Source organism: Aotus nancymaae, unplaced genomic scaffold (genome assembly GCF_030222135.1).
Source record: "Aotus nancymaae isolate 86718 unplaced genomic scaffold, 86718_ANA_hifiasm-v0.15.2.pri h1tg000002l, whole genome shotgun sequence".
In the NCBI taxonomy this organism is placed as follows: Eukaryota; Metazoa; Chordata; class Mammalia; order Primates; family Aotidae; genus Aotus; species Aotus nancymaae.
The window spans coordinates 3792989-3818924 of record NW_026988413.1 but is presented as its reverse complement, the minus strand read 5'-3'; the positions used below and the strand labels follow the sequence as shown (position 1 = coordinate 3818924).

Here is a 25936-nt window from a genome sequence, read left to right as displayed (position 1 = left end):
GCACACTTAGCACACATATTTGTTGCTGCTTTGTTTAGGATACTGACAAGTATGAGATGGTCTACAAATGCCCAATGATATCAGATAGGTAAGAAATCTCACACACACATACACACACACATACGCGCGTGCACGTGCGCGCACACACACACACACACACACACACCCCTATATAGCCAGTAAAAATGTTGTTGAGAAGGTTTTGTTTTGTTTTATTTGAGACAGAGTCTTGCTCTGTCACCCAGGCTGGAGTGCAGTGGCACAATCTCAGCTCATTGCAACCTCTGTCTCCTGGGTTCAGGTGATTCTGATGCCTCAGCCTCCCAAGTAGCTGGGATTACAGGGATGCCACTATGCCCAGCTATTTTCTGTATTTTTAGTAGAGACAGGGTTTCACCATGTTGGCCAGGCTGGTCTCGAACTCCTGACCTCAAGTGATCCACCAGTCTCAGCCTCCCAGAGTGCTGGGATTACAGGCATGAGCCACCGTGCCTGGCCTGAAGTTTCTGCTTTCAACTAGATTTTGTGAAATTAGAAGGGGAAGATTCTGCCCTCACAGTGGTTATACAGTCTTATCAGAGAGACCAGGCAGCAACTAGACCTATTCAGCATCTCTAGCACAGTGCCTGGAGCACAGGAGGAACTCCAGGGATGAGAGCAATGGGGGTGCAGGGAGCCGGGCTATGAACTCAGGGAGGCTGGATCTGAATCCCTGCTCTGCCCCTCAGCATTGTCACAGCTTTGAGCACATCACTGGCTTCAGAACTCCATTTCTTCACATTCTTCACCAGATAGAGATAACGCTCTTCTTTCTGGTGCTGTGATGTTGAGTAACACAGATCATATGGGGTGTCTATGTTTTGGGTGGTAGCCATGGATGATGCGGCTGAGGCATGACATGGCCACACAGGTGGCAGGCCCCTGGCCCCTCTACCCCTTGCTCCTTCCTGCTCCATGCTCCACGCTCCCTCCCAGTTCCGGAGGGTGGAGGGCCGAAAGCAAGGCGTTTCTGGGGCCCTGCTCTCTGTGAGGGCCCCAGGGGACAATCCTTCCTTACTCCTTCTGGCCTCTGGTGGCTCCCGGCAAACCGTGCCATGCCTCCGCCTCTGTCCTCACCCAGCTTCTCCTGCTTGTCTCTCTCTGGGTTTTACCTCCTCGTCTTAGAAGAAAACAGGTGGGATGCAGTGCCCACCCTCCTCCAGCAGGACCTCATCTTAACTCGTTACACCTCCAATGAGTCTGTTTCCAAATGAGCTCACATTCGGAGGTTCCCGGAAGGACAGGAATTTGGGGAGACACCATCCCACCCAGTGCACCCCCTCTGCCACTGCTATCTGCTGCCCTCACTCCCCAGGGACTCAGACAACTGACACATAGTGTGTCTCCACATCCCAAACCTGCCATTGGCCTAAGGACATATGTCCACCCAAGCATAACTCATCCCAGACCTGGCCTCTGGGTTCCCTGACCTCCTCGGCCCTGGCGACTCACTCCACACCACTCCAGCCACCCAATCCCAGGCTCCTCGTGGGGACGGCCGCCACCTGCAGTGGCTCTCCCCTGAAGCCGTGCGCCCAAACCGCCTCCACCAGCCAGTAATGAATCTGTGGGAATTGCGTTGTATCAGTCAACAAACATCTCTGCCCTTGTGGGGCCAACATCCAGTGCCCACACAGTGCGATCTCCGCACACCGGCCCTTCCCTCTGTGGGGCCCTCTTCCTCTCGGCATACGCCTTTCACCTCCATTTCACCTAACCCGGAGTCCACGATGCCACCAGCCGCCCGCCACCAACCTGCACTCCACAGCTCCACTGTCCCTCCTTGGCACCACCAGGAAAAACCCAATTCCAGATGCCCCTCGAATGCTCTGCCATTGCTACCCAGCCTGGAGAGCCATAGAGAAGAACTGCCAGGCCACCCTGCAGATTGGGCCCTGTGACGTCGCTGTCACAAACCTCCACCAGGTACTCCACACCAAGGGGTGCACACTCCCAGTTTCCCATCACTCCTGTCTCCCTCTTAACTCAGGAGCTCTCCTCCTTCAGAAACAACAGAAACCTCCTGAGGGAAAGGCGCTGCACCCACCCCACCACGCCCACCCATCTCTCCCACCTGCTTCCTCAGTAGAGGCTGTGCCTGCCTGGGAGCCCCGCTCAGGCTGTGGTCCTAGACACCCTCCCTGCATCCAATCTACTCCTCAGGAACTCACTCTCCGCTGCCCGCTCTCACTCCCTCTTCTTCAATCTTTCTACTGGATCCATCAGCGATTATATTTGTTCACATCTCTCTCATTTTTAAAACAAAACAGGCTGGGCGTGGTGGCTCACGCTTGTAATGCCAGCACTTTGGGAGGCCAGGGCGGGCGGATCGCCTGGGGACAGGAGTACAAGACCAGCCTGACCAATGTGGCAAAATCTCATCTCTACAAAAATACAAAACTTGGCCGGGTGTGGTGGCAGGCGCCTGTAATCTCGAGTGGAGGGAGAATCGCTTGAACCCAGGAGGTGGAGGCTGCAGTGAGCTGAGATCGCGCCACTGCACTCCAGCCTGGGTGACAGTGAGACTCTGTCTCTAAACAAACAAACAAATAAATAAACAAACAAACAAAACTCCTTTCCGGAACATCACTCTCTCCTCCAGCTTCCATCACCTCTCCCCTCCTTCTCACAGCCAGACCGCTTCCAGAGGGATCTCCACTGGCAGCCTCATTTTCCTTACCTCAGGGAAGCCCACCTTCCCGTGACTCAGGCCACTCTCACCAAGCTTCCTGCTGACCACATCACAGGACCCCCGGACATGACTGGGTCTCTGTCTCGAACGCCCTGGGTGATGCTTTCTCCTTTCGCGAACATCCCTCCCTGGATTTCTTGGCCACACACTTTCTTCCTGTCTTACTGGACCTTCTGCCAGTGCCCCTGGCAGCCCCTTTCCTCTGCTCCAGCCTCAGGGCTGTGCGAGGCACACTGACTTCTCCTCCCACACAGTCTGCCTTGGCCCATGCTCCACTCCAGTGCAGAATCACCATCAGCAGTGGTCTCTGTGATGGAGTCACCAACAGCTCCTCACACTGGAGGACAGTCTCTCTGCCAATCATCACTCTTCTTCTCCCCTTTCCAGTGATCAATACAGGCACAGACAGTCTGACCAACTGGACTTGCAGAAGCAGCTCTGGGCTCTTCTCACCACTCAGGGCTCTGACGAGAAGCCCGCTGTTGACTGTGGAATCTGGCTGCCCATCAGCTGCAGTGAGAGGCTGAGTACAGTCACGTGCTGCGTTAACAAAGGCACACTTTCTGAGAAATGCATTGTTAGGAGATTTTGTCACGTGGACACCATTGAGTGCATTTACATAAATCTAGACAGTAGAGCCCACTCCACACCTAGGCTGGAGGGCGTACCTGTCACATCTGTGCAGCTCGTGACTGTACTGCGTACTGTAGGCAGGTAGAACACAGTGATAAGGAGGTGTGCATCTAAACATGGCCAAACAGCAGAGGGACGGTAAAAACACGGTGTTACATGGGACCACCACCGTACACGCAGTCTATCATGGATGGAAACGTCATCACGCAGTGTGTGACTGTACGAGAATCAGGAAAACTGAAGGAGTTAATGAAGGAGGGGTAAATTTGGGCCAATAAGAGACAGAAGATAGAGAGCTAGCAGATACATTTCTTTCCTTTTCCCCCAAAGGACTGTTCTGGCAAGCCATGGTAGGTCTCCACAGCCTGTCTGGAAGGTACCCTGGGTGACCGGCAACCAATGTTACACAGCAGCCATGGCCAACTCGGTGAGGTGACCCTCACAATGGCTTTTCCTTCACTGCCTCACTCACCTCTTTCTCTCACTCTTGGGGGGCTGCACTTACCTGGCAAGCTAAAGCACCTCCCATCACAGACAAACACTATTCCGCTTTCGAAAATGATGGCATACCGCTTCACATCCACTGAGACGGTTAGAATCAAAAACCAAGTAGCAATAAGCGTTGGTGAGGACGTGGAGAAATCAGAACCCTCATACCCTGCTGATGGAGGTTTAAAACCATGCTGCTGCTTTGGAAAGAATCCAGCAGTTCCTCAAATGATTAAACACAGAGTTACTGTGTGACCCAGCAATTGCACTCCTAGCATAACTACCCAAGAAAAATGAAGAGATCCATCCACATGGAACTTGTGCACGTTTATAGCAACATTATTCATGATAGCCAAAAGGTGAAAACAATCCAAACGTCCATCAGCTGGTGAATGGATAAAGAAAATGTGGTCTATCCATACAACGGAGTATTATTCAGCCATCAAAAAGGATGAAGTGCTGACATATGCTATGACATGGATGAACCCGGAGAACATTATGTCATATTATGCAATTTCATTCATATAAAAGTCCAGAACAGGAAAGCCACAGAGGCAGGAATAGATCAGTGGATGCCGAAGGCTGGGGTTAAGGGAGCAATAACTAAAGCATATGAAGGTGTTTTCTGGGGTGGTGAAGATGTTCTAAAACGAACTGTGGTGATGTGCAACTCTGTGGATAGCTAAAAACCATTGAATTCACAGTTTAAATGGGTGAATTGCACAATACATGAATTGGCTCTCACTAACGCTGTTAAAAAATGGCGTAGTCCATATTGATTGCCTTTGAAAGATGTTCATGACCACTTAAGAACTGGATCCACTAACGTGAAGTATGAAGCTATTTGTGTTTTTTAAAATAGATACATGTATGCATAGAAAAAATATTTGGAAACGCACACCTCAAAACATTAACAGTGGTAATCCTTAGGTGGTAGGATTATAAATAATTTCTTTTTCTTTTCTTTTTTTTTTTTTTTGAGTTGGAGTCTCGCTCTGTCACCCAGGCTGGAATGCAATGGTGCCATCGCAGCTCACTGCAACCTCCTCCTTCTGGGTTCAAGCAATTCTCCTGCCTCAGCCTCCCGAGTTTCTGGGATTACAGGTACACGCCACATACCCAGCTCATTTTTGGATTTTTAGTAAAGACCAGGTTTCACCATATTGGTCAGGCTGGTCTTGAACTCCCGACCTCGTGATCCACCCACCTCGGCCTTCCAAAGTGTTGGGATTACAGGCGTGAGCCACAGCGCCCAGAAGATGATTTCTTCAAAATATATTTTTCCACAATGACCATGTGATACTTTTATATAAATATATATATATATTTGGTAATCTACTTTACCTTGAGTATTTCTTACAAATGATTATTAATATTATAATAAAAAAACAGCAAGAACAGACTTAAAGGCAAGATTGCTCCCCACGTGACACCTCCAGGTCCTCAGGCCTCCCATGAGTGCATGACTCTTCCATATGCAAAAGAGCAGCAGCAGTCCTGCTGCTCCCTTTCACCAGACCGTTTAGTACAGAGGCCACCACTGAGGGTTAGAGATTTGAGAAGGCCGGGCCAGGTGTTTAGCTCAACAACTGTCAACCTTCCTGGAGTAAGGCCACATCTGTGATTACCGTATAGCGGGGCAATTAAGAACTAAACGGAGCCATCACAAGCACATTTCCCTAAATGCTTAAGTCAGAGTAGCTGACAGGGGCTGAAGAGAATGAACCCCATCACCTTCAACACATAGCGCACAATTCACAGGGAAACGAAATCAACATAGCTTTGCTAGAGGATAAGCACATTCCAAACCCCGAAAATCTTTGAATGTGGTTACTGATATGGAGGCTCTTCTTCAAGGGGGTAAACTCAAACTGTCTCGCTGTCTTTACCCCGGGCTGCATTCCCTCATGGGGCCAGACTCCATAGGCACCTGGGTAAACACACATTGGGAACACAGTGACAATCTCTACCTAGGACTCAGAGGCCACGCTGATGGCCCTCTGCAGGGTCCCCATGGGCATCCCTCCCACACTCCCACAGGACATCTTGGCGGGTATACCTGCAGCAGCCACAGAGCCTCAGGGTGCCTCTATGACACCAGGAGTTTCCATAGTTCATAACGTCCCAGTACAGATGAGAGGAGCGGACAGAGTCAGAGAGGCTGGGTTGAAGTAACACTGGTTTATTAGGTAGACAAGAAAAGAAGATGAAGTCGATAGTCTTTAACAAACCAACTAGCTACAGGAATAGATAGCCCCTTTCCATTCTGGAGACAATACAGAAATCTATTAATATTAAATACTGTCATGAGGCAGGCACCTGCACACAGGGGTACAGCATTGGAAATACTGGGGTAGTCTGCAGGGCCAGGGAGAATGGCAGGAAATAAAGCCAGCAAAATCCAAATACGTCTTGGACCCCAGAAGACAGACGTACTGATTTATGTGATGTCAAGAGCCCCGTGTAGAGCAGCTGGACAGGTCGCTAAGAGCTTTCACTCCTGCTTACTGGGTCTCACACACCTGGATAAACCAGTTATTGAAAGCTGACCTGCTAAAGAGAAGCTTTCGGCACTTGCTGGCGTTTCCTAATTGAATGGGTGACTCGCCCGCATCTCGGGGCCGGGGCTGCCATGCAGACGCCTGTGGGTGAGGTTAGCAGCAGGAGCTCACAGCACAGGCTTCTGAAGGGTGCCCTGTCCATGAGGCAGCACCCCACTGTACAGAGGGGTCATCCTTCAGCTCACCAGGTTCCTAGCGCGACAGTGGGCAGCTTTTTTATTTTTCTTATTACAAACAAGTCTTCTATGTGACTGCGATGATATACCTATCTGGGTGTATACCTATCAAGCACTTAAGCAAGGTGGAGTGCAAACAATGACCAAGACCCACACTGCAATGTTCCACGAAGTCGAACCTGCTTGGAGTCCTTGGGAATGTGTACAATGGTTAACAGGGCTTGAGAGGAGTCAGCTTGGAGGGTGAGAACGGCAGAGGGCCCGCTGAGGACCACACTCCCACTACGCGTGTCATCCTCAGGAAATGCAATCGGATGCTTGCGAATTTCGCCCCCAAAGGGACTCAGAGCAGTCCCAGCTCAGGAAGACGCCTTTTTTTAACCTTCTGGCTTAGAGCCAGAGCCCCGGGCTGAGGATGCCACATCAACGGCGTGACTCAAGTTTCTAAGCCTGCAGGGTCCCCGGGCCGAGCGCGGCTACTGCGAGCACAGCTTCCTCCCTCAGCCCCTGCTCATCTGCACGGGGCAGAGCCGCAGCTTTCTCTGCCGTCAGCGCTTTACACGACACGGATGTGGGCTCTGAGCGGGCACGGGCCGCCCTTAGACGGCGACCCGAGGGGCAAACAGGATGGAGGCGCAATCCTTCTGACACCGTGGTCGCGGTTTTATCTGCTCCTGGGTGGTGCGGGTGCTTTGCTCTTCAGGCGTGAGCAAAGGCCACGAGGGGCTGAGGAAAGCCCCCGCCGACGCAAGCCCGCCCCGGAGCTGCGCAGGGGCCGGCCCCGCCCGGGGTGTCCACGCAGAGACCCGCCGCCGCCAGGCGCGGCGCAGAACACCTGGCGAGGGGAGCAGGGAGCCGGGAGCGGCGGCGCAGGCCCGCAACCCCGCCCTGTCCTCCCCCGGCCTCCGCCCGGCCGGCCTGTCCCTTCCCACGCCCCCGCTCCCCGGCAGCCCCGTCGCAGCCGGCTCGTCCCGCGCCCGCGTGCCCCGCTGCTGCCGCGTGCCCCACCAACGTCGCCGAGCCTCCCGCCCGAGCGCGCGCGGGCCGGCGGTGGCGTGTGCACACGTCATATGGGCCGCCCGCCTCCCATTGGCTGCGGCCGCCTCACCAGACCGCGTGTGGACGGGCGCGCGGGAGGGGCGGGGCGAGCGCAGGCCACGCCCCTGGGCGGTGCGCGCGGGCGGCGGGTAGGCCGGGCAGCGTCACGTGACGCGGGCTCCCCGTCTCGCCATATAAGCCCGCGCGCCCGCCAGGCGCCGCGGCCGCACTTGGGGCCGTCCCGGGCCGCGACTCCTCCTTCCCCGCTGCCCCGCCTCCGCTCGCAGAGCCGCGGGCGGGCGCCCCTCTGCCAGGTACGCGGCGGGCCGGGGCGGGGGTCGCGGGCGGGGTTTGGTCTTGCCGCAGCCGGTCCTCCCCGGAGGTGGGCGGACGCGGGCCCCGCTCGGGCCGGGGGTGCTGCTCGCCGTGAGCGCGGGTCCCATCCGCAGCCGGCCCTGGGCGGGCGCACGGGTGTCTGACCCTGGGGGCGGCGCTGCCGCCTGGCCCGGGTGCCGGGGTCGGCGTCTGGCGGGGCCTTCCTCGCTCTTTGTATCTTCCGAGTGAACTTGATGACCCCCCTTCTTCTAGGAAGCGCCTCTCGGACGCGGGTGACCGATGCCCAGATTGCACGACCACTTCTGGAGCTGCTCCTGTGCGCACAGCGGGAGGCGCCGAGGCCCCCCGCGAGCCAGCGCCGCGGGGCTGGCGGCCAAAGTGGGGGAGATGATCAACGCCTCCGTGTCTGGGCCCTCCCTGCCGGCGGCCCGCCGTGCCTCGGACGCCGACCCCGCGCCCGGGGGCCGCAGCGCTGCGATGAGCGACCCCGAGCCCTGCAGCCCCCACCCCAACACCTGGCATCATCGCCTGGTGCAGAGGAGCCTCGTGCTCTTCTCGGTCGGGGTGGTCCTAGCCCTGGTGCTCAACCTGCTGCAGATCCAGAGGAATGTCACCCTCTTCCCCGAGGAGGTGATCGCCACCATCTTCTCCTCCGCCTGGTGGGTCCCTCCCTGCTGCGGGACAGCAGCTGGTGAGTACCCCTCCTGGTTCTGCTGGAAGTAAAAAGGTGTCTTTCCAGCCTGTGGGAAACCTGTATTTGAAACTGGAACTCTCCACAGATTGAAAGTGTGCATATCCAGTCCTGGGATTTAGAGACAGGAAGGAGAGGGAGAGAGGACCTGGCACCCCCGAGGGCGGGTTCGGGCCACCACTCTCTGAAGTTTGAGGAGGCGCAGGGATGGAGATGAGGCGGGGAGATAATGGGCTGTTCCAGCAGATGCTGTGCCAAGCTGACGGCGGGCCCTTCCCTCCTGGTGTCCGGGTACAGCCTCAGCTGTCATCCCGCGCCAGCCGCCCCGGATTGGCCGCCTGGGGAACTGGTGAGCAGCGGGACTGAATGGCCATTGGTCGCGGCAGCAAACATGCTACCCGGCTGGATAACTGAAAACAAACCCGTCACATGTGTTCAGGAGGCCGTTGCCAGGGGAGCAACTTCTCAGCACTTCCTTTTGCCCGGTCGCTGAGTAAACTGTGGTCTGAAGCAAACTGTTTACCCCCTGAACTGTTAGAGCTCTGAGACTACATTCTTAAGGAGAAGAGTAACCCCCTTATGGCGTTTAGATTTTCATACACCCGAGCAGTAGCATAGATGCTGTCCAGCGTAACACAGGGTCCGTCTGAACTGCGGACGGGGGACTGCTGGGTATCTTTAGTAGAATTTCTTGGCTGTCATTGAACCGCTTTTACAGAAGTGTTGAGTTGATCTTGGCCCAGCGGATCACTTACTGCTTCTGTAGTCACGCAGCGTTTGTTTATTTAGCAAACTTTTGTCGGGTGCTTTCTGCAGCCTCAAAAACTCTACAAGCTGTTGAAATATTAATACAAAAGTGAGCACCACAGGCCCCTATCCTTAAGCAGCTTCGAATCTGGTAGGAAAAACAAACGAGCACGTAAGTGACCACAGTGCAGTGCAGGGAGCGTCCTGCTTGCTTTGTAGTGGCATTTGTCGCTGACTGCTGACCAGAGGCTTCCTGTGCTTCGCTGTGTTCACTCCTTACAGCAGTGCCATGTGGAGCTTCATTTATAGATGTGGAAACTGAGTCACAGCTTAAGTCCCATCCAAGGGTGCACAGGTAGAACGTGGCCCAGCCGTTGTTGCCAACTGTGCCTGCTGCCTCAGCAGGTGTGTCTCCTGCGCTTTGGAAACACTTGCCTCAGTTGACCCGCTGGAGACGGCGAGCAGGGAAGAGTTTTGTAACAGCTGTGTGTTCAAGAACTAGGACATGCGTCTGTGGCTATTAAGTAGTGGGTGGAATGTTTTCATCTTTGTTCTCAGAGAGATGGGATCCACTTTTGTTTTCTGAAACACTTGTATGTGGCTGATTGAACATTTTTCGAGAAGTATATCTAGATTTAAAATTCCGTGTTTTATACACATTTGGCAGAATAGTTTCTTTCCTTGAACCAAAAACTTGATCTTAGAAATGAAATAGTTTGTAATTGAAGCCTCAGGGATTTCTAGGAATATCTGGACAATTTCTCATACTCAACTTTCTTTTTTAAACCATCAGCCATGAGCATAAGTCATATATTTCACAGTATATATATTTTTTTACCTATTTAGTTTTTAACCTTAAAAGGTAAGATTAAGCTATAGTGAGTGAAGTAAAATTAATTGGGAGGGGTTCCGTTTTTCAAAATTCCAAAATTAGAACATGGTTAAGTATAGTAACTTGAAAACTGAACATTTTTTATCTGGATGTTTGACTAAACTGTGTTCCTTGTTTCTCAGTTGAACCTACAATGTGTATTTCTTTCACACTAGACTGAGGGGAAACAATTGCAGGGCTCTTAGACCTTGGCTACAGTTTCCAGTGACCCTTGTGTCCCCACATCCAGCCTGGCAGGCCAGCATCCCCACCCCCTACCACAGACATTCATTCCTGCCTTCATTTTTGCCATTTGACTTCTCTCTGGAATCCCATTCCTTCCCACCTGTCCACATTCCAAGTTCGTGTCTATGAAGAATTTCCTAACTGTTCCAGACCACAGTGATCTCTTCTCTGTGTCCCAGTTACATAATCCTCATAATTTTACACATGAGAACACCAGCATGCAGAGCCACGTCCCATCAGAGGGCAGACCGGGCTTCGAGGCTGACTTTTCTCTTCTTGGTCTGGTGCTCTTTCCACAGCGTGGGGCTTGACTGCAGGAATCAGATAGAGAGTAGAGAAGCCCGCGTGGGGCTGTCTCTCCACCCTTGCCCATGAGCATGTGTGCACAGTAGGTGCTCAGTGTCGTACAGTACATGCTAGAACCCCGAAAATCAACTCCAGGGCCACTCTAGGGGCATGTGACCCAGACCGTCAAAGTCACATCAGCAAATACGTATCTAATCACATGCCCAGTCCCATTGTGGGGTGGTGGCGGGAGTGTCAGCTGTGCTGTGCAGGGAGTGGACAGATGCCAGCCTTTTCATTGTAAGGTAGAAATCACACTGCATGAAAGGACAAGGTGAACTACATGGTCATTTAAGTTTTGTGTGCTTTAGGCAGATGTGGATGTTAAATATAAGGTTACATATTGCTCATATTCATATGAATAGCCTCTGCTTGATTCATTTCTGTGTTTGCTAAGACATACTCAGCTACACTAAATAATAGTGATTTTTAAAAAACTTTTCAAAACAGTACAATTTCTCGGGAGTGGTACTCAAAGAGAACAAGAATGTAAAATCAGTCTTAGCTATGAAGTTGTAGCTGATCGTATTTTCTGGGAGAAGGACTGGTTTGAGTGATGTGCTGTGTTACTAATGACCACTTTGAAATTCTGGAACTTAAGCCTGCTGTGTTCTAACTGTCATCTTTTTTTAAACAGCTGTTGTTGGCCTACTGTACCCCTGTATCGACAGTCACCTCGGAGAACCCCACAAGTTTAAGAGAGAATGGGCCAGTGTCATGCGCTGCATAGCCGTTTTTGTTGGCATTAACCACGCCAGTGCTGTATCCTTGTTTCTGTGCTATGTCTAGAGTATCTTTTTAGGTTATACATTGAAGCGTTTTGTTTTGTCATTTTTAATGAGTATTTCATATTCATACAGTATACTCAAATGACTCCATGTCATAATGCAAACATGATGGTTACTAAAAAGAGAAAGATTTCAGATTACTAAAAAGAGAAAGAAGAATGGGGGCTATAGATGACTTCGTAGTAAAATATATTGTTTTATGGTCAAAATGCTGACAGAATTTTATATATAGCTTTCAGCAAGCTCATTCTTACAGTTCAGTTTGTGACTCAGTGATGCCAGGGAGATTTCAGGTGATCTTAATGATTAACCTCTTATCCAACAAATCCTTTCTTTAGCTTTAGTTTTTCTTTAGCATAAAACTACACAGGTTTTTATGGGCAGTTAATTATTTGTGGTACAATAATTTTAAAAAACCCATGTTTTTAAGCCTTGTGTGTTTTTTTTAAGTGTTTTTGATCTTACTAAGAATCATTAAACTTTTCCTTAACTTTTGCATCACCAGAAATTGGATTTTGCCAATAATGTCCAGCTGTCCTTGACGTTAGCAGCCCTGTCTTTGGGCCTTTGGTGGACGTTTGATCGTTCCAGAAGTGGCCTTGGGCTTGGGATCACTATAGCTTTTCTGGCTACCCTGATCACTCAGTTTCTCGTGTATAATGGTGTCTATCAGTAAGTGTGTGTTTTCAAATATTGACTTTGGAAAACACGTAACTTTCATAAAAACATCCATAAAGCTTAGATATTTTTATATTTTATTTGGTTTTTATATGGAATGATATAGATTTAGGCATGAAATTCTCAAAAATGCTTCTATTCATAACTTAATGCAAAGGAAAACCAAGTAGTAGCAGTTACAACAATCCATTCGAATATTAACATTTTGGAACACTTCGTGGCTGGTGCAGTCTGCATATCCCCATTTCAGAGGATCTTTGATGCAGAATTGAGCCAGGTGAAATTGACTGCTAAGGCACAGTTTCTTTTCTTGCTCCAGGTACACATCCCCAGACTTCCTCTATATTCGTTCTTGGCTCCCCTGTATATTTTTCTCGGGAGGCGTCACAGTGGGCAACATAGGACGACAGTTAGCGATGGTAAGTGAAATGATCATGTCATCTTCTCAAACTTCCGTCTTTTTACCTTGATAGAATTATTTGACATGATACATTCAAATCTGTGTTTATATATTCTAGTTCAGATTCAAGTGACGATAACTGAGGAAAGCTTGTATTTAAAAAAATAGGTAATGATACCCAGGTAAAGGTTCATAGATACATAAACTCATCATATTTTGTCTAGAAAGGAACTAGAGCTCTCGCACTGCCTCTTCGAATTGCAGGTGTGTTCATTGTTCTGAATTTTCATAACTTCTGTAGTGAGCAGTACAGAAAGTGACTGGTGGCTCCGGTGAATGGCGTATGAGTGTCCCCTCCTCCATCACCATCGGAAGCAGATCTGGATGTCCTCATGCTGTGATACTTTGCTCCCTAAGCATCTGTCCGCGAGTGTTTCTTTTCACAAAATCAGAGTGGATGCAGATGATGCTGGCCTCTTAATCCACAGCCAAGCAAATGGAGCTGAGGCTGCAGAGTCTTTCTCAGGCCAGAGCAGGGCCTGGTTCAGGCAGGCAGCACCCTTCTGTGGGGCAGGTGTTCCTGGGCATGGAGAAGCAGTGACGAGAACACTGCTGCACATGGCTGGGTCACCATGTAGACAGACGTCCTGCCTGTTCTTCCTGCAGGAGAAAACAGCACTACCCTGAAAAGTTTCTCTCACAGCCCCCCTGAGGGAGATGGAAAGGCAGGTGAATTCTAGGATGGCATCAGCAGTTTTCATTAGTTAAAAATTGGCATCTGAGCACTTTAATCTAAAAAAAATAGAGGTGGACTTTTAAATGTTATTTTGAGTTGACTTTGACTGGCAGGCTGAAATAAAGTGAATTAAAAAAAAAAATCTAGAGCTGTTGCTCTTGGAGATAAGCTCTGGGACTTTCTCAGAAAACTTATCTTGGTACCTCATGCTATTTTTAAAACAGTACATTTATTTTTCCCAGCTGATACCCTTCTGTGAGGAGTTGAATGTGAAGGCCACTTGGCTGTTTCACAAAAGCAGAAGTAATTGCAAGTGGAATTTGTAGTGTTCCACTGGTTACTGAGTCTCTACTGCCAGATTTCTCATGATGGAGAAGAAATGACTGCTTGCCTTTTTTTTTTTTTTTTTTTTTTTTTTTGAGACAGAGCTCACTGCGTCACCCAGAGGGTACCATCACAGTTCACTGTAATCTTGAACTCCTGGGCTCAAGCAGTCCTCCTGTCTCAGCCTCCTGAGTAGCTGGAATTACAGGCACATGCCACTATGCCTGGCTAATTTTTTTATTTTTTGTAGAGATGGTATCTCCCTGTGTTGTCCAGGCTGGGCTTGAACTCCTGGGCTCCAGTGATCCTCCCACCTTGGCTGCCTGAAGCACTGGGATTATAGGTGTGAGCCTGGCCTTGCTTTTTTCAATATTAAAAATCTGGTTGGATGGTCCCACATGAAAATAGTGATTTGCTTCTGCGGATTCACCTTCATCACTGTTAAGTCTTCAGAGGAGAGCTAGGCAACCCCATCACTGCTTTCCTGCTTTCAGTTTTTGTTTCAGTACTCTTTGGGAGAGAGTTCCTAAAGTTTTTAGAATAAAATTGCCCTCAACCAGATTGACTATTCATACATTATAATTAAAAATTTCAATGACATTTAAAGAGTTGGTTATTTCTGTACAGTAGCTTGATGCTGTTACACGTCAGAGCTTTTTAAATTAGTTTTAAGAAACAAGCATTATTTTGGTGGAAGAAATTTCACAACATTCTTAAACTTCCGTTTAGAAATAGTTGGAGGAAACATTTTCAGTTTTGAAGATAGTTTCATTAAGTAATTCCTGCTGTGCCCCTTTGATCCTTACAGAAAACAATGTTAGATAACTCAAAATAGGATAGTGGTGTAGTTATAATTCTCCCTACTTCAGATTTCTTTTTATCCTTTTTATTCTTTAAACTTAGGGGAAAATGTTTGGTTGGTCTCGCTGTATCTCAAAACCTGCAGGAGAGAGGTCATCACCCTAATCTCCTTCCCTCCTGGGCCGGCACATGAAACTGAACTCTCAGGGCTCTAAGCCCAACCCTCCTCCTGCTGTTTTTATTCATAAAAAACTTACCCTTACCTCTGGATCCCAACTATTCTTCCTTTTTCTCTTCAACATTAGAAAACTCATTTCCATCCATCAAACCCAGGACATGGCTCAGAGTCTTCACACTGCGGCCCTCTCCCTGGCGCTGCGTCCCTTCCTAGGACATGGCTCAGAGTCTTCACACTGCGGTCCTCTCCCTGGCACTGCGTCCCTTCCTAGGACATGGCTCGGGGTCTTCACACCGCGGCCCTCTCCCTGGCTCTGCGTCCCTTCCTAGGACGTGGCTCGGGGTCTTCACGCCGCGGTCCTCTCCCTGGCGCTGCGTCCCTTCCTAGGACGTGGCTCGGGGTCTTCACGCCGCGGCCCTCTCCCTGGCGCTGCGTCCCTTCCTAGGACGTGGCTCGGGGTCTTCACGCCGCGGCCCTCTCCCTGGCGCTGTGTCCCTTCCTAGGACGTGGCTCGGGGTCTTCACACTGCGGCCCTCTCCCTGGCGCTGCGTCCCTTCCTAGGACGTGGCTTGGGGTCTTCACACTGCGGCCCTCTCCCTGGCGCTGTGTCCCTTCCTAGGACGTGGCTTGGGGTCTTCATACTGCTGTCCTCTCCCTGGCGCTGTGTCCCTTCCTAGGACGTGGCTTGGGGTCTTCATACTGCTGTCCTCTCCCTGGTGCTGCGTCCCTTCCTAGGACGTGGCTTGGGGTCTTCACACTGCAGCCCTCTCCCTGGAGCTGCGTCCCTTCCTAGGACGTGGCTTGGGGTCTTCATACTGCTGTCCTCTCCCTGGCGCTGCGTCCCTTCCTAGGATGTGGCTCGGGGTCTTCACGCCGCGGCCCTCTCCCTGGCGCTGCGTCCCTTCCTTAGGCTGTGCCCCTTGACATTCGCATTCATGGTGCATATTTTCCCCCAGGGCAGCCTTCCCCACATTCCACTGTTACCCACAAAATGGAAGTGGCTGGATATTCTAGGGACAGTATCTAAGAGCTACTGGTTTAAGATCAAAACCTACACTAGGTAAGGCTTTGTGAAGGGAGGTGACAAGAGTGAAGTTGATGACAATCTGCAGGTGAAGAGATTCAGAGGCTCAGTTTAGCACTGCGGCCAGACTCGCCCAGATCCAGTGTAGCTGGAGGTCTGTTTGGTGCTGATGCTTTTGCCCAGTGCACTTGACACCCTCTTTCTTAGCTGTCTCATTTCTCCTAAAATGCATTTGTTCTAACTTATGGTTCCCTCCCTTAAAAAGAAACATAGTTACTTGCAAGAATAACCACGTTGGCTTTGCTAAAGTTATGTGGTCTCCTAGGTCTTTCTACGTGGCACTTTCCCCACATGCCATTGTCCTTTGTGTCCGAAAATACAGCAGAAACGTTTGTTATCAGCCCATATTTTTGTTGTCATTGTTTTGTTTTTTGTTTGTTTTTGAGACGGAGCCTCGTCCTGTCGCCCAGGCTGGAGTGCAGTGGCGCGGTCTCGGCTCACTGCAACCTCCGCCTCCCGGGTTCAAGCAATTCTCCTGCCTCAGCCTCCCAAGTAGCTGGGACTACAGGCATGTGCCACCACGCCTGGCTAATGTGTGTGTGTGTATGTATATTTTTAGTCAAGCTGGGGTTTCACCGTGTTAGCCAGGATGGTCTCGATCATCTGACCTCTTGATCCACCCACCTCAGTGGTTTCTGTTTGTTTGTTTTTGAGACAGAGTCTTGCTCGGTCGCCCAGGCTGAAATGCAGTGGAACGATCTTGGCTCACTGCAACCTCTGCCTCCTGGGTTCAAGTGATTATCCTGCCTCAGCCTCCTGAGTAGCTGCGACTACAGGCGCCCACCACCATGCCCAGCTAATTTTGTATTTTTAGTAGAGACGGGGCTTCGCCATGTTGGCCAGGCTGGTCTCGAACTCCTGACTTCAGGTGATCTGCCCATCTCGGCCTCCCAAAGCGCTAGGATCACAGGCATGAGCCACCGCACCCGGCCCAGCCTGTGTGTTTAAAATAATGAGTCTGTAGCCACCAATTATAGAACTTGCTGTTGTTACTGTTTGTAGCTTCAAGTCTTAAGAGTAGGCTGCAAACCACCAACAGCAATCAGGCCTGTCCTTCCACTGTTGGCCCCACTGGGACAGCTGGAAGTAGAGTCCCGCCCACCTGAGTGTTAGCTTGGGATTTAATTTGCTGTCCTGTGTTAGATTGGCCTGACTCAGCTGCTCATGGTGATAATACCATTACTGTTACTGAGGGCTTCCATTGATGGGGCTCTGACTGCTGCACAGGAGACATTGTGCTAAACGTTTCCGTCATTGGCCAGGTTAGTCCTCATAACACAACTCTTTGAAGTAGAAACTATTATTAGCCCATTTTGAAATGGGGAAATTGCAGCTTAGGAAGATTAAACAACTTGGCCAGGTGCGTGGTGGAGTTGGACCTGGCAGCCTGCTTCTCATTAGTATACCACACTGCCCTTTCAACACATGGCTGACACCTGCCTTCACCTGGATGTAGGTTTACAGCAGCCTGCGTTGGTGTCTGGGTTGCCATTGAAAATATGTCCCCGTTAGGCAGTGCTGCTGGAAGTCCCCATGCCGCCCTTCAGGTCCCCCTGGGCTGGTTGTCATTCGCCTCCGGCGTCTGTGTGTTCTTAGCTAAGGCCAGGCCTCACTGGCCTCTGTAGACCATGGATTCTAAAAGTCTAGTCCCCATTTGTTTATCTGCACATTCGTGGACAGGTAGTGAAACGCCATGACCAATTTTATTTCCAGGTTGCTGGCAAGAGTTTGCTCTTCTGTCTTCTCACTGCAGTTTGTATAGAACCTTCCAGTGTTCATGTTTAACTGCTGGCAGTGCTTTCACATTCCAGTTCCTAGAAGCATATGTGTTTGCTAGAAGGTCTTACTGTGGGTCCCAGGGTAGTAACTGGCATACCAGAGCCCCTGGGTGACTTGACCTGTCTGTTCAGATGAGAGGATCTCGGGGTTTTCTGGATGAGTAATCCCTTCATTGCTGAAGGTGAGGAGCTCAGCTCCTTCCTCTTAAAGTGAACAGAGGGCAGTTAAGTAACAGGGGAAGGCACGATTCTGAGGGAAAAAAATGTGTACAGAGGTTTCTCCTCTGCCCTTTAGCAGAAGCTCTGCGGCCTCGAGAAGGTCACGTAATCTCTTTGGGTCTGCTGCTTTATCAGTGAGACACTGCGGTCTGTTGAGAACCCACCCTGCAGTGCCTGGTCGTAGTAGTAACTGGAGTGTCTACCTCTCAGAAGCTCTGTGAGGGTCAGATGAGAAAGAATATGTAGAAAGGATTCCCAAACTGTGAAGCTCTGTGTGAACTGAGGGCAGAGTTACTATTCAGTATTACAAAGCATGACCTATTTCCAACGTCTGTTTCAACAAACTGCTGCTAAAGTGGGTTATAACACAGGCATCAGATACTAATAAAGGTCTGTGGCAGAAACCTCCCTTCAGATAAAGGTTCACTCCCTTAAATGCAATTAGAACTTTCAGGAACACCTGTCGTACCATAAGCATCAGCATTCTTTGATAAAATTGGGTGTTTCCTTTCTATAGATATTAATGTAATCATACTTTCACCAATAGCTTACACTTATATCATAAGCTTTGTATAAGGGCCTGAGCAGTGTGATTTCACTTGAGGCAGAGAATTCTTGTAATTTTGCAGGTGAGAGGTGCGGCCCACTCCTCAAGTGAGGATGGCGCAGGGGAGCTGGGATTGCTGCAAGAGCTGGCCTTGGTCGAGTTCTCCCCACGTTTCCCATGTCTCAGTCCTGTTTCTTCCATCGAAGACATTTTTAATCTTTCCCATGTTAGGACCTACTTAATTGATAATTAAAATATTTATACATTTAGTGCTAACTTTCTCTTTTTTTTCCTTTCTAAACATAGGGTGTTCCTGAAAAGCCCCATAGTGATTGAGTCTTCAAAACCAGTGATTCTGAGAGCGAGGAAGATTTTGGAAGAAAATCTGATTGTGAATTATGACAAAGATTATCTTTTCTCTTAATCTACTTAAATGGGGCTGACTGTACAAATGACTCCTGGAAAACATTGTTCCCCTAGTCTAGAATAGGGAGGTGGAGAAATGACGACTCAGCCTCAGGTCCTGCCGTGCCTGGCTGCACTGGCGCCTGTCTGGGCCCCGGAGCATTCTGCCTGGGCTGCGTGGCTCAGGCAGGTGGCAGTTTCCCGAGTATTAGATTTCATTCATGTGATTCAAACAAGTTGCCATGTTTCAAAGCCTTGAACTAAGACTCAGTTACCAACTATCAGTTTTGTATCAGTGCCCAAAGGAGGTAGTAGGCTGATGGTGCTTAACAAACATGAAGTATGGTGTAATAGGAATAATATTTATCCAAAAGATTCTTGAAAATAGGGTTGTGTTTAAAAAAGAAGAAAAGCAGCAGCAGTGATTACAGAGAGGCGTGCTCTAAGTGGAGTCGTGGTGTGGCCACACTTCACGGGCATGCGCGTTCATCCTGCAGTGGCGTGTTTCCACGGTCGCGTGCGTGTATCAGCAGTGAGTCAGCTGTGCTTTTCATGCCACCCGTGGAAGTCTGTGCAGACAATCTTGCTGAGCAAAAGGCAGTGAAAAGTCACGGTTCCCACACTGCGATACATTGGAATTTTCACCTCAGTTTATGAAGTTTATTTCGAAATCCATGAGCATCTAAGAGTGAATACCTGTCTGCCATGTATTTCGGTCTTAGTGAGCCAAATGTTTTGTTTGTTTGTTACTACAGAATAGAGATGACTGGTCTTTTTCCACAGCCCTATGGAATTTGCAATCTGTGATTGCCTTGTAAAAAGGAGAGTGCATAAGTCACTGCATTGAACATGTGGTGTTTCTAAATATTCCATGATATTGGTGAGCACAATGTATTCATTAATGGCATAGACCATACCAGACCTAATTTGCAAGTATTGGGTCTTAAACTTCAAGTGCAATGTATATGAAAACCAATCTGAGCCTTGTATCTCTTAAATATTTATTTTTTTTAACGTATGAGATGTCGAGAGAAGGGTTCTCCATTCATTTCAGTGCTGCATGGAGGAAACTCGGCAATGATTTCTTTCAGTTGTGAAGTTCCTTTCGTGTTATGCCTTCCTTCCACTGAACCCTCAATCTTTGAAATACTCCAATTTTGTGGGTTTAGTAATTTTTACTTACAAATTTACCTTTTTGTATTTTGCAATTTACATGTGTTTGGGTTGTTTTAAATTCTGTGAAAGGGGCTTGATTAAAAGACTCCTTTTAAATGGTAGCCCCCAGTCAGCAGAATGGAAGCTTAGAGGAGCCCTCCTGTGAGCACTGGTCTTTGTGTTTGCTTTTGTGTATGTGATGATCTTTGCTGGGGTTTTTTTGCTTTGTTTCAAGGGAAGCGTCTTGGAGTAAATTTTAAGTTCCTGAAGCTAATTTGTTTTAGAAGAATATTGTTTAAAAAACAGGAACATTCTGAACTTTGGAATGATCCCTTATAAATTTTCTGAACCTGAAAACAATTAGTTCCGTGAAAAAAATTTACAATGAAGATGTTGACGTTTTATGAAGAAACCAGAAGTTACTAGATGAAAGCACTGAGTGAGTCTTTACAACAGGCTTGGTCCTGCACAGGGCGCCTTCCCTGAACTGGATCTGCTAGAAATAACGTAGCCAAAAAAATGTAAATTTGGAGATTTTTTTTTGCCAATAGTTTATAGCAAATATATGAACCAAAGTGATTTGAGTTTGTAAAAATGTAAAATAGTATGAACAGAATTTGCACTATACCAGATTTGAACATCTAGTGAGATGCACATTCATACTAAGTTTTCAACATTGTGTTCTTTTTGCATTCATTTTTTACTTTTATTAAAGGTTCAAAACCAAGTGTATTTATGTTTGTTTGCTTTTTTTAAAAAAAGGTGGGATGGTATTCTCTGCAGGACGTTAGAATTTGTAATGGAAAAATATTTTACAGTTCTTCAAATTTTACTGAATTTTAACACAACCTCTTGGGAAGTATCATTTGAATCATTCCTCAATACACGCAGGGGATTGGTTCCAGGATGCCCCATGTATACCAAAATCTGCATACTCAAGTCTGGCATTTGGCCCTATGGAACCTGCATACCCAGAAAGTCAGCCCTCCGTATAGATGGGTTTCACATTTGGCAGATGATAAACCATGTTTGGTTGGAAAAACTCCATGTATAAGTGGACCCAGGTTTAAAGCCTGTGTTGCTTAAGGATCAACAGCATGTGTTTTCCTTATGGCGGAAAGTTAAATGCAGCGCAGGCTAAATGGAACCTGCCACCTTACCCTCCTCACCACAGGCACCCCATCTTCAAGCAGGAGGAACAGGCTTGCCTGTCTCGTCACAGCTGCAGCTCCCCTGCTGCCAGCTGGTGTGGCTGGAGTTATTTGCTCTCACAGGCCGTCAGCATGGGATGAGAACTGAAGATTTGTGTTCAGCACCCAGAACATTAAAGCTGTGCAAGCCCCACGTGACTTGTAGTTGTGAAATCACATTTCAGTACCAGCAGAGAAAGGCCTTACCTGATATGTACCAATACATTTTATAATACAGATCCAAAACAATAGGTTTTTAATACACTTAAAACATAAAACATCGGTGTATGGAAAAACTGGTAGAGCTTATGATGAAAACATTTCCCTCATTACAGAGACTTGATATTTGCCTGAGATTAACCCAATTTTGGGGGCTCTAGTGTAGGAGTGCCTACTGAACTAGTCGAAATTCATGTTTTACAATAAGTTTTTGGAAGTTAAACCTTTCCTGGAATTTTTCTGGTCTATTGAGCAAGTGATAAGAGTTACACCATTTCATTAAGGGTAAGGTGTGTCATTTACAAAAGATTTCTTTGTTCGCTCCTTTTCAACTGAATGAGCAAGGCTGAGTAAGAACTCAAGATAGATTCAAGGATGATTTGTTGAGCTAGTTTTCAAAGCCACCTGTGACCTTGACGTAAGGAACATTTCTGGCACATTTGTTTAAATGAATTAGATCTAATCATTTGGTGACCTGGCATTCTCCCCACCCTTGAAATACAGACATTTCCTTTATTCTGGTGGTAAAAAGAAATGAAAGAAGGGAATGATTCTAAATCTAAACTTGCCTTTTCTACTTTACCTGTTAAAACAGACCTTTTTACTAAGAATGTTCACTTTCTGAGAGTTTCAGATTATCTCTTTGTAATAATGTAACTTTAGCATATAAACCCTTGTAGGAATATTCTCTTTGAAGAGTATTAATGTTGTAAATGTTAATAAAGATATTAAAATTCAGCCTTGACACCTATTATGCAATAAGAAGCTGGTCTAGTCCCCGCTGATCTCCCACTTTGCTTACTCTTAGAGTGAGTTGAGCTTATAAGCAATAAATTAGCCACAGGAGGGATTTCATATTGATCCGTAAATGTAGTCAAAATTTGCAAAGAAAGGTAAGAAAAAGGTGCATGAAATAAATCCAATTCCTAATACCCAAACATGGGGCCTGGTGGACTTTATAAATCTTGGTAAGATTCACACCTGAAGAATTGCTTCCCCGAGCACTTATAAAAACACCTAATAGTGCCTGGCACGAGGTGAGCTCTCCACATGCTACTTTCCCTTCCCCTGGTTTTCACGGGGAAGAATGAATGTGCCGAGATAGTGCCTTAGGTATAGGAGTGCCAGTCTAGGTTTGTAATTTTCAAGACCAAAAAATGGTCACATAACATGAAAAGTTTTTTTCTTACTATTTCCACGTATTCAGCACTTCATTTTTCCGAGTGTTTGACACCCTTTACCCTCACTGTTCACATTCCCAAGTTCAGGAACAGAAGGAAGACGGAAGATGAGGTCAGAAGCACTGGGTCCACACAAGTCATTTCCTCATCAGAACCTAGTATTTTTTTCTATGTCTTCTCTCAGGCAGGTCTTTCATTTAAAATCATAAGTGTCTTCCTGTTCATCCCTCGGACCTCACTGAAGGGTCAGCCCTGGCTGTTTTCACATCAAACCTCCTGGAGCTCCTCCAGGCTCAGAGCACCTGTTCTTGCGGCCACCGGAGTCCACCTGAGACGGGGCTGTCAGGCTGCTTTCCTCCCACAGGCCAGATCCCTGGAAGAGAGGAGCCACCTCCTCGCTTGTCCTATCCTGGTGCCTCACCATGGCCTGGATCCTGCTTCATAACATGTGCATGCATGCTGGAAGGTGGTGATGAGATGACTTCCCCCACTTAATAGGCTTTTGGGACACTGTTTCATCTTAGTAACCCCAGTTTACCCCCATGCTAGACATTCAAAAGAAATATATAAATGAAGAAAGGAAAGAATAAAAACAAAACGAAGATGGGGGAGAGAGAGGGAGGCTGGCTGTCAAACGTTCAGGTGCTGGGCATTATAAAACCAAGTTTTAACTTAAAAAAGCCTATAACCACCTACCAAATTCAGATGCAACCTAGCGTGCCCTTGGCGCTCTGGCAGTGGGAAGGAAGTCGAGCTGGGAGAAGCATCGGCTGTCGGTGCTGGCGTGCCTGTGCTGGATCCACAGGCTGGGAGTTGGTCCATCCTGCGCCATATTTCTCTGGGATCTTATGTTCTTCGCTCTGTTATGGGTTAAATCATGTCCTCCCCCACAAGAAGATCTGCCCGAGTGCTAACCTCCAACGTCAATGAATGTGCTGTTATTTGGAGATAGAGTCTTTGCAGAATGATCTAATTTAAGATGAAGTCATCAGGGTCCTTCTAGAAGGGGGAAACTTGGATGGGCACACCTGGAGGCAGAGGGCACAAAGAGACACAGGGAGAAAGCCACAGGGAGACAGAGGATGGAGGGGTGCAGCTGCAGGCCGGAGAACACCTGCCGTTGCCACAGACGGGAAGAGGAACACACTGTTCCCTGTGCCTTCGGAGGGAGCCAGCGCGGCCCACACCTCCATCTCGGACCTCTGGTTCCCAGAGCTGTGTAACAACAAATGGCTGCTGTTTAAGCCACGTGGTCTATGGTGCTTTGCTGGGGCAGCCCCAGGGAACTAAGCATGCACCACGACCTCAGTCCCAGCTTGAAGACCATGCGTGCTGAGGAGGCATCCAGCCCGCTTGGGTCTCCAGCTTCAAACAGGAAGGTGGAAAGCGCAGCTGCAATGCCCCCGCTTCCCAAGGAGTGTGGAGGCAATGACAGGTTCTGAGACAATTGTCTGGAGGAGCCTCAAGAGGCAGCTCTGCACCCAGAACTTCCCTCAACAACTGCGGGCAACGAGGGAGGCGGGGAGGAACGCCCCAGCCACGGCGTGAACGCGCAGCTCGCGGGTGTAGGTGGAGCCTGCTGAGGCCTGAGCAGGGGCGCAGGGGGCAGAGCAGGGGAGGCAGAGACTTCTGACGGCCTCGGGGCACTCTCATCATCAGGGTGTTCTACGTTAGGTAGGAGAAAGATGCAAAGTACTTCAGAATTATTTCCACTAAAAATGGTTAAATATACGAGTCCACTATTTGAAGCAAAAGCTTCTGTTATATGGAAAATGTCCTCATGTGGATCCCCTTATTTCCAGCAGGGTGAGGACACCAGGACACCGAGGCCAGGGCCACGGAAGACGGGTGCTGAAGGGCTCTCCTTCACAAGCAGGGGAAGGTTTGCTAATCCCGTGTAAACATATTTGGCTCAGCTGAAAATCAGCACAAAGCAGCAGAATTTCAACACCCAGTGTCATATTCTCCCCTGGAGCAGATCAGTCTTTCAATAGCCAGCCCCTAGGCAACCGACTGAAGAAAACAAACAAAATAGGAAGAACCGAGGGGGCACCACACTCAGACTGAGCAAGGTTGGCAGCCGACCCTCCCCTGTGGGCCAGCAGCTGTCCTTCCCGGGGGCCCAAAGGGTGCTCCCACTGTGGACTCCGTGGCTGGAATCCCCTCTGTTATTTGGAATGCGATCACGTCACAGACCAGAATGTCTTTGAACGTGTCCACATGCACCCCTTCCCCACCTCCACTTCACAGCCCAGAAGGTCCAGTGCCCTGGCCCTGCCTGCTCCCAGCCACTGTGCCTCGGACCCCCCATTGTCTTCCATGCCCTGCACAAGGGCACCCATTGTGATCTTTTCATAAGGGGGTCCTGTCCCTGTTGTGCTCTCACTGTGAGCCCCATGTGTCCAATTCACATCATTAGACCCCGCACTGCACTGGTCCTGGTGCCTGCCCCTGTAGGCTGGGGCCCTTTTGCAGTGGAGCCCTGCCAGACTCCCCAGACCTTCCTGATAACTGAAGCCCCATGGCCTGGAGGGCTGGTACTTCAGATGACCCTCCAGGGTTCTGAGGGTGTCTCCCCAGAGCTTTGGGGTGCTATGAATAGACCCTTGGCACAGGCCCATGAGGCCTGCTCCCTCTGTTTGAAGGTATCCTAGTCCCAGACTCTGCTCCATTTTGCCTGGCTGACTCTTTTCCTCTCTCAGTGAAGGAGGCCTCCTCAGTGCCTCTGCAAGCCTCAGGTCAAGTCCTACAGTGGAAACAAGGAAAGAGAGAGCTGGTACTTCCTTCCTGAGACCAGGCTCAAGTCTGGGTCTTCATCTCTTCATAGCTACCTGAGCTTGGGATCACGACCTCTCAGTATCCCATTTTTGTTTTCTGTGAGATGGGACTAACAATAGTACCTACTCATAGGACTGTGATTGCCTGACAAGAATATAAGCTTAACAAATATTAGTTATGACCATTGTCATCACCGTTATCATCACCATCACTACCACCATCATCACCACTATCACCATCATCATCACCATCATCATCACCATCATCATCACCATCACTATCACCATCATCATCACCATCATCATCACCATCATCATCACCATCACTATCACCATCATTATCATCACCACTATCACCATCATCATCACCATCATCACCATCACTACCACCATCATCACCACTATCACCATCATCATCACTATCATCATCACCATCACTATCACCATCATCATCACTATCATCATCACCATCATCATCACCATCACTATCACCATCATCATCACCATCATCACCATCACTATCACCATCATCATCGCTATCATTATCATTATCACCATCATCATCACTATCACCGTCATCAACATCACTATCACCATCATCACCATCACTAT

General features: G+C 48.7%; 1 protein-coding gene and 1 long non-coding RNA gene across 5 annotated transcripts; one reads left to right on the top strand and one right to left on the bottom strand.

The window, feature by feature from the left end:
* Nucleotides 1-8216: 8216 nt before the first annotated feature.
* On the top strand, nucleotides 8217-20684 carry INSIG1 (insulin induced gene 1). 4 transcript variants are annotated; one of them, XM_021666259.2, is made up of 6 exons: nucleotides 8217-8655; nucleotides 11502-11626; nucleotides 12158-12324; nucleotides 12650-12749; nucleotides 13709-13779; nucleotides 18704-20684. In XM_021666259.2, the coding sequence occupies exons 1-6, from the start codon at nucleotides 8244-8246 to the stop codon at nucleotides 18819-18821; spliced, it is 993 nt and encodes a 330-aa protein (XP_021521934.1). In that variant the 5' UTR covers nucleotides 8217-8243; the 3' UTR covers nucleotides 18822-20684. The 4 variants fall into 4 exon arrangements, with proteins under 4 accessions (XP_021521934.1, XP_012300733.1, XP_012300734.1 ...); XM_012445310.3 differs by lacking the exon at nucleotides 13709-13779; XM_012445311.3 differs by lacking the exon at nucleotides 18704-20684 and having other exon boundaries at nucleotides 13032-14501.
* LOC105712311 (uncharacterized) lies at nucleotides 19462-24075 on the bottom strand. The gene is made up of 2 exons (XR_001106289.3): nucleotides 23244-24075; nucleotides 19462-22920 (listed from the first exon to the last, which is right to left on the bottom strand). It is a non-coding gene; the product is annotated as an uncharacterized LOC105712311 (long non-coding RNA).
* Nucleotides 24076-25936: the final 1861 nt, after the last annotated feature.

Coding starts and splice junctions, on each gene's coding strand:
- INSIG1 (XM_021666259.2), top strand. CDS start 8,244: ATGCCCAGATTGCACGACCACTTCTGGAGCTGCTCCTGTGCGCACAGC. Junction 8,656..11,501: donor CTGCTGCGGGACAGCAGCTG/GTGAGTACCCCT, acceptor TTTTTTAAACAG/CTGTTGTTGGCCTACTGTAC. Junction 13,780..18,703: donor AAAAGCAGAAGTAATTGCAA/GTGGAATTTGTA, acceptor TTCTAAACATAG/GGTGTTCCTGAAAAGCCCCA.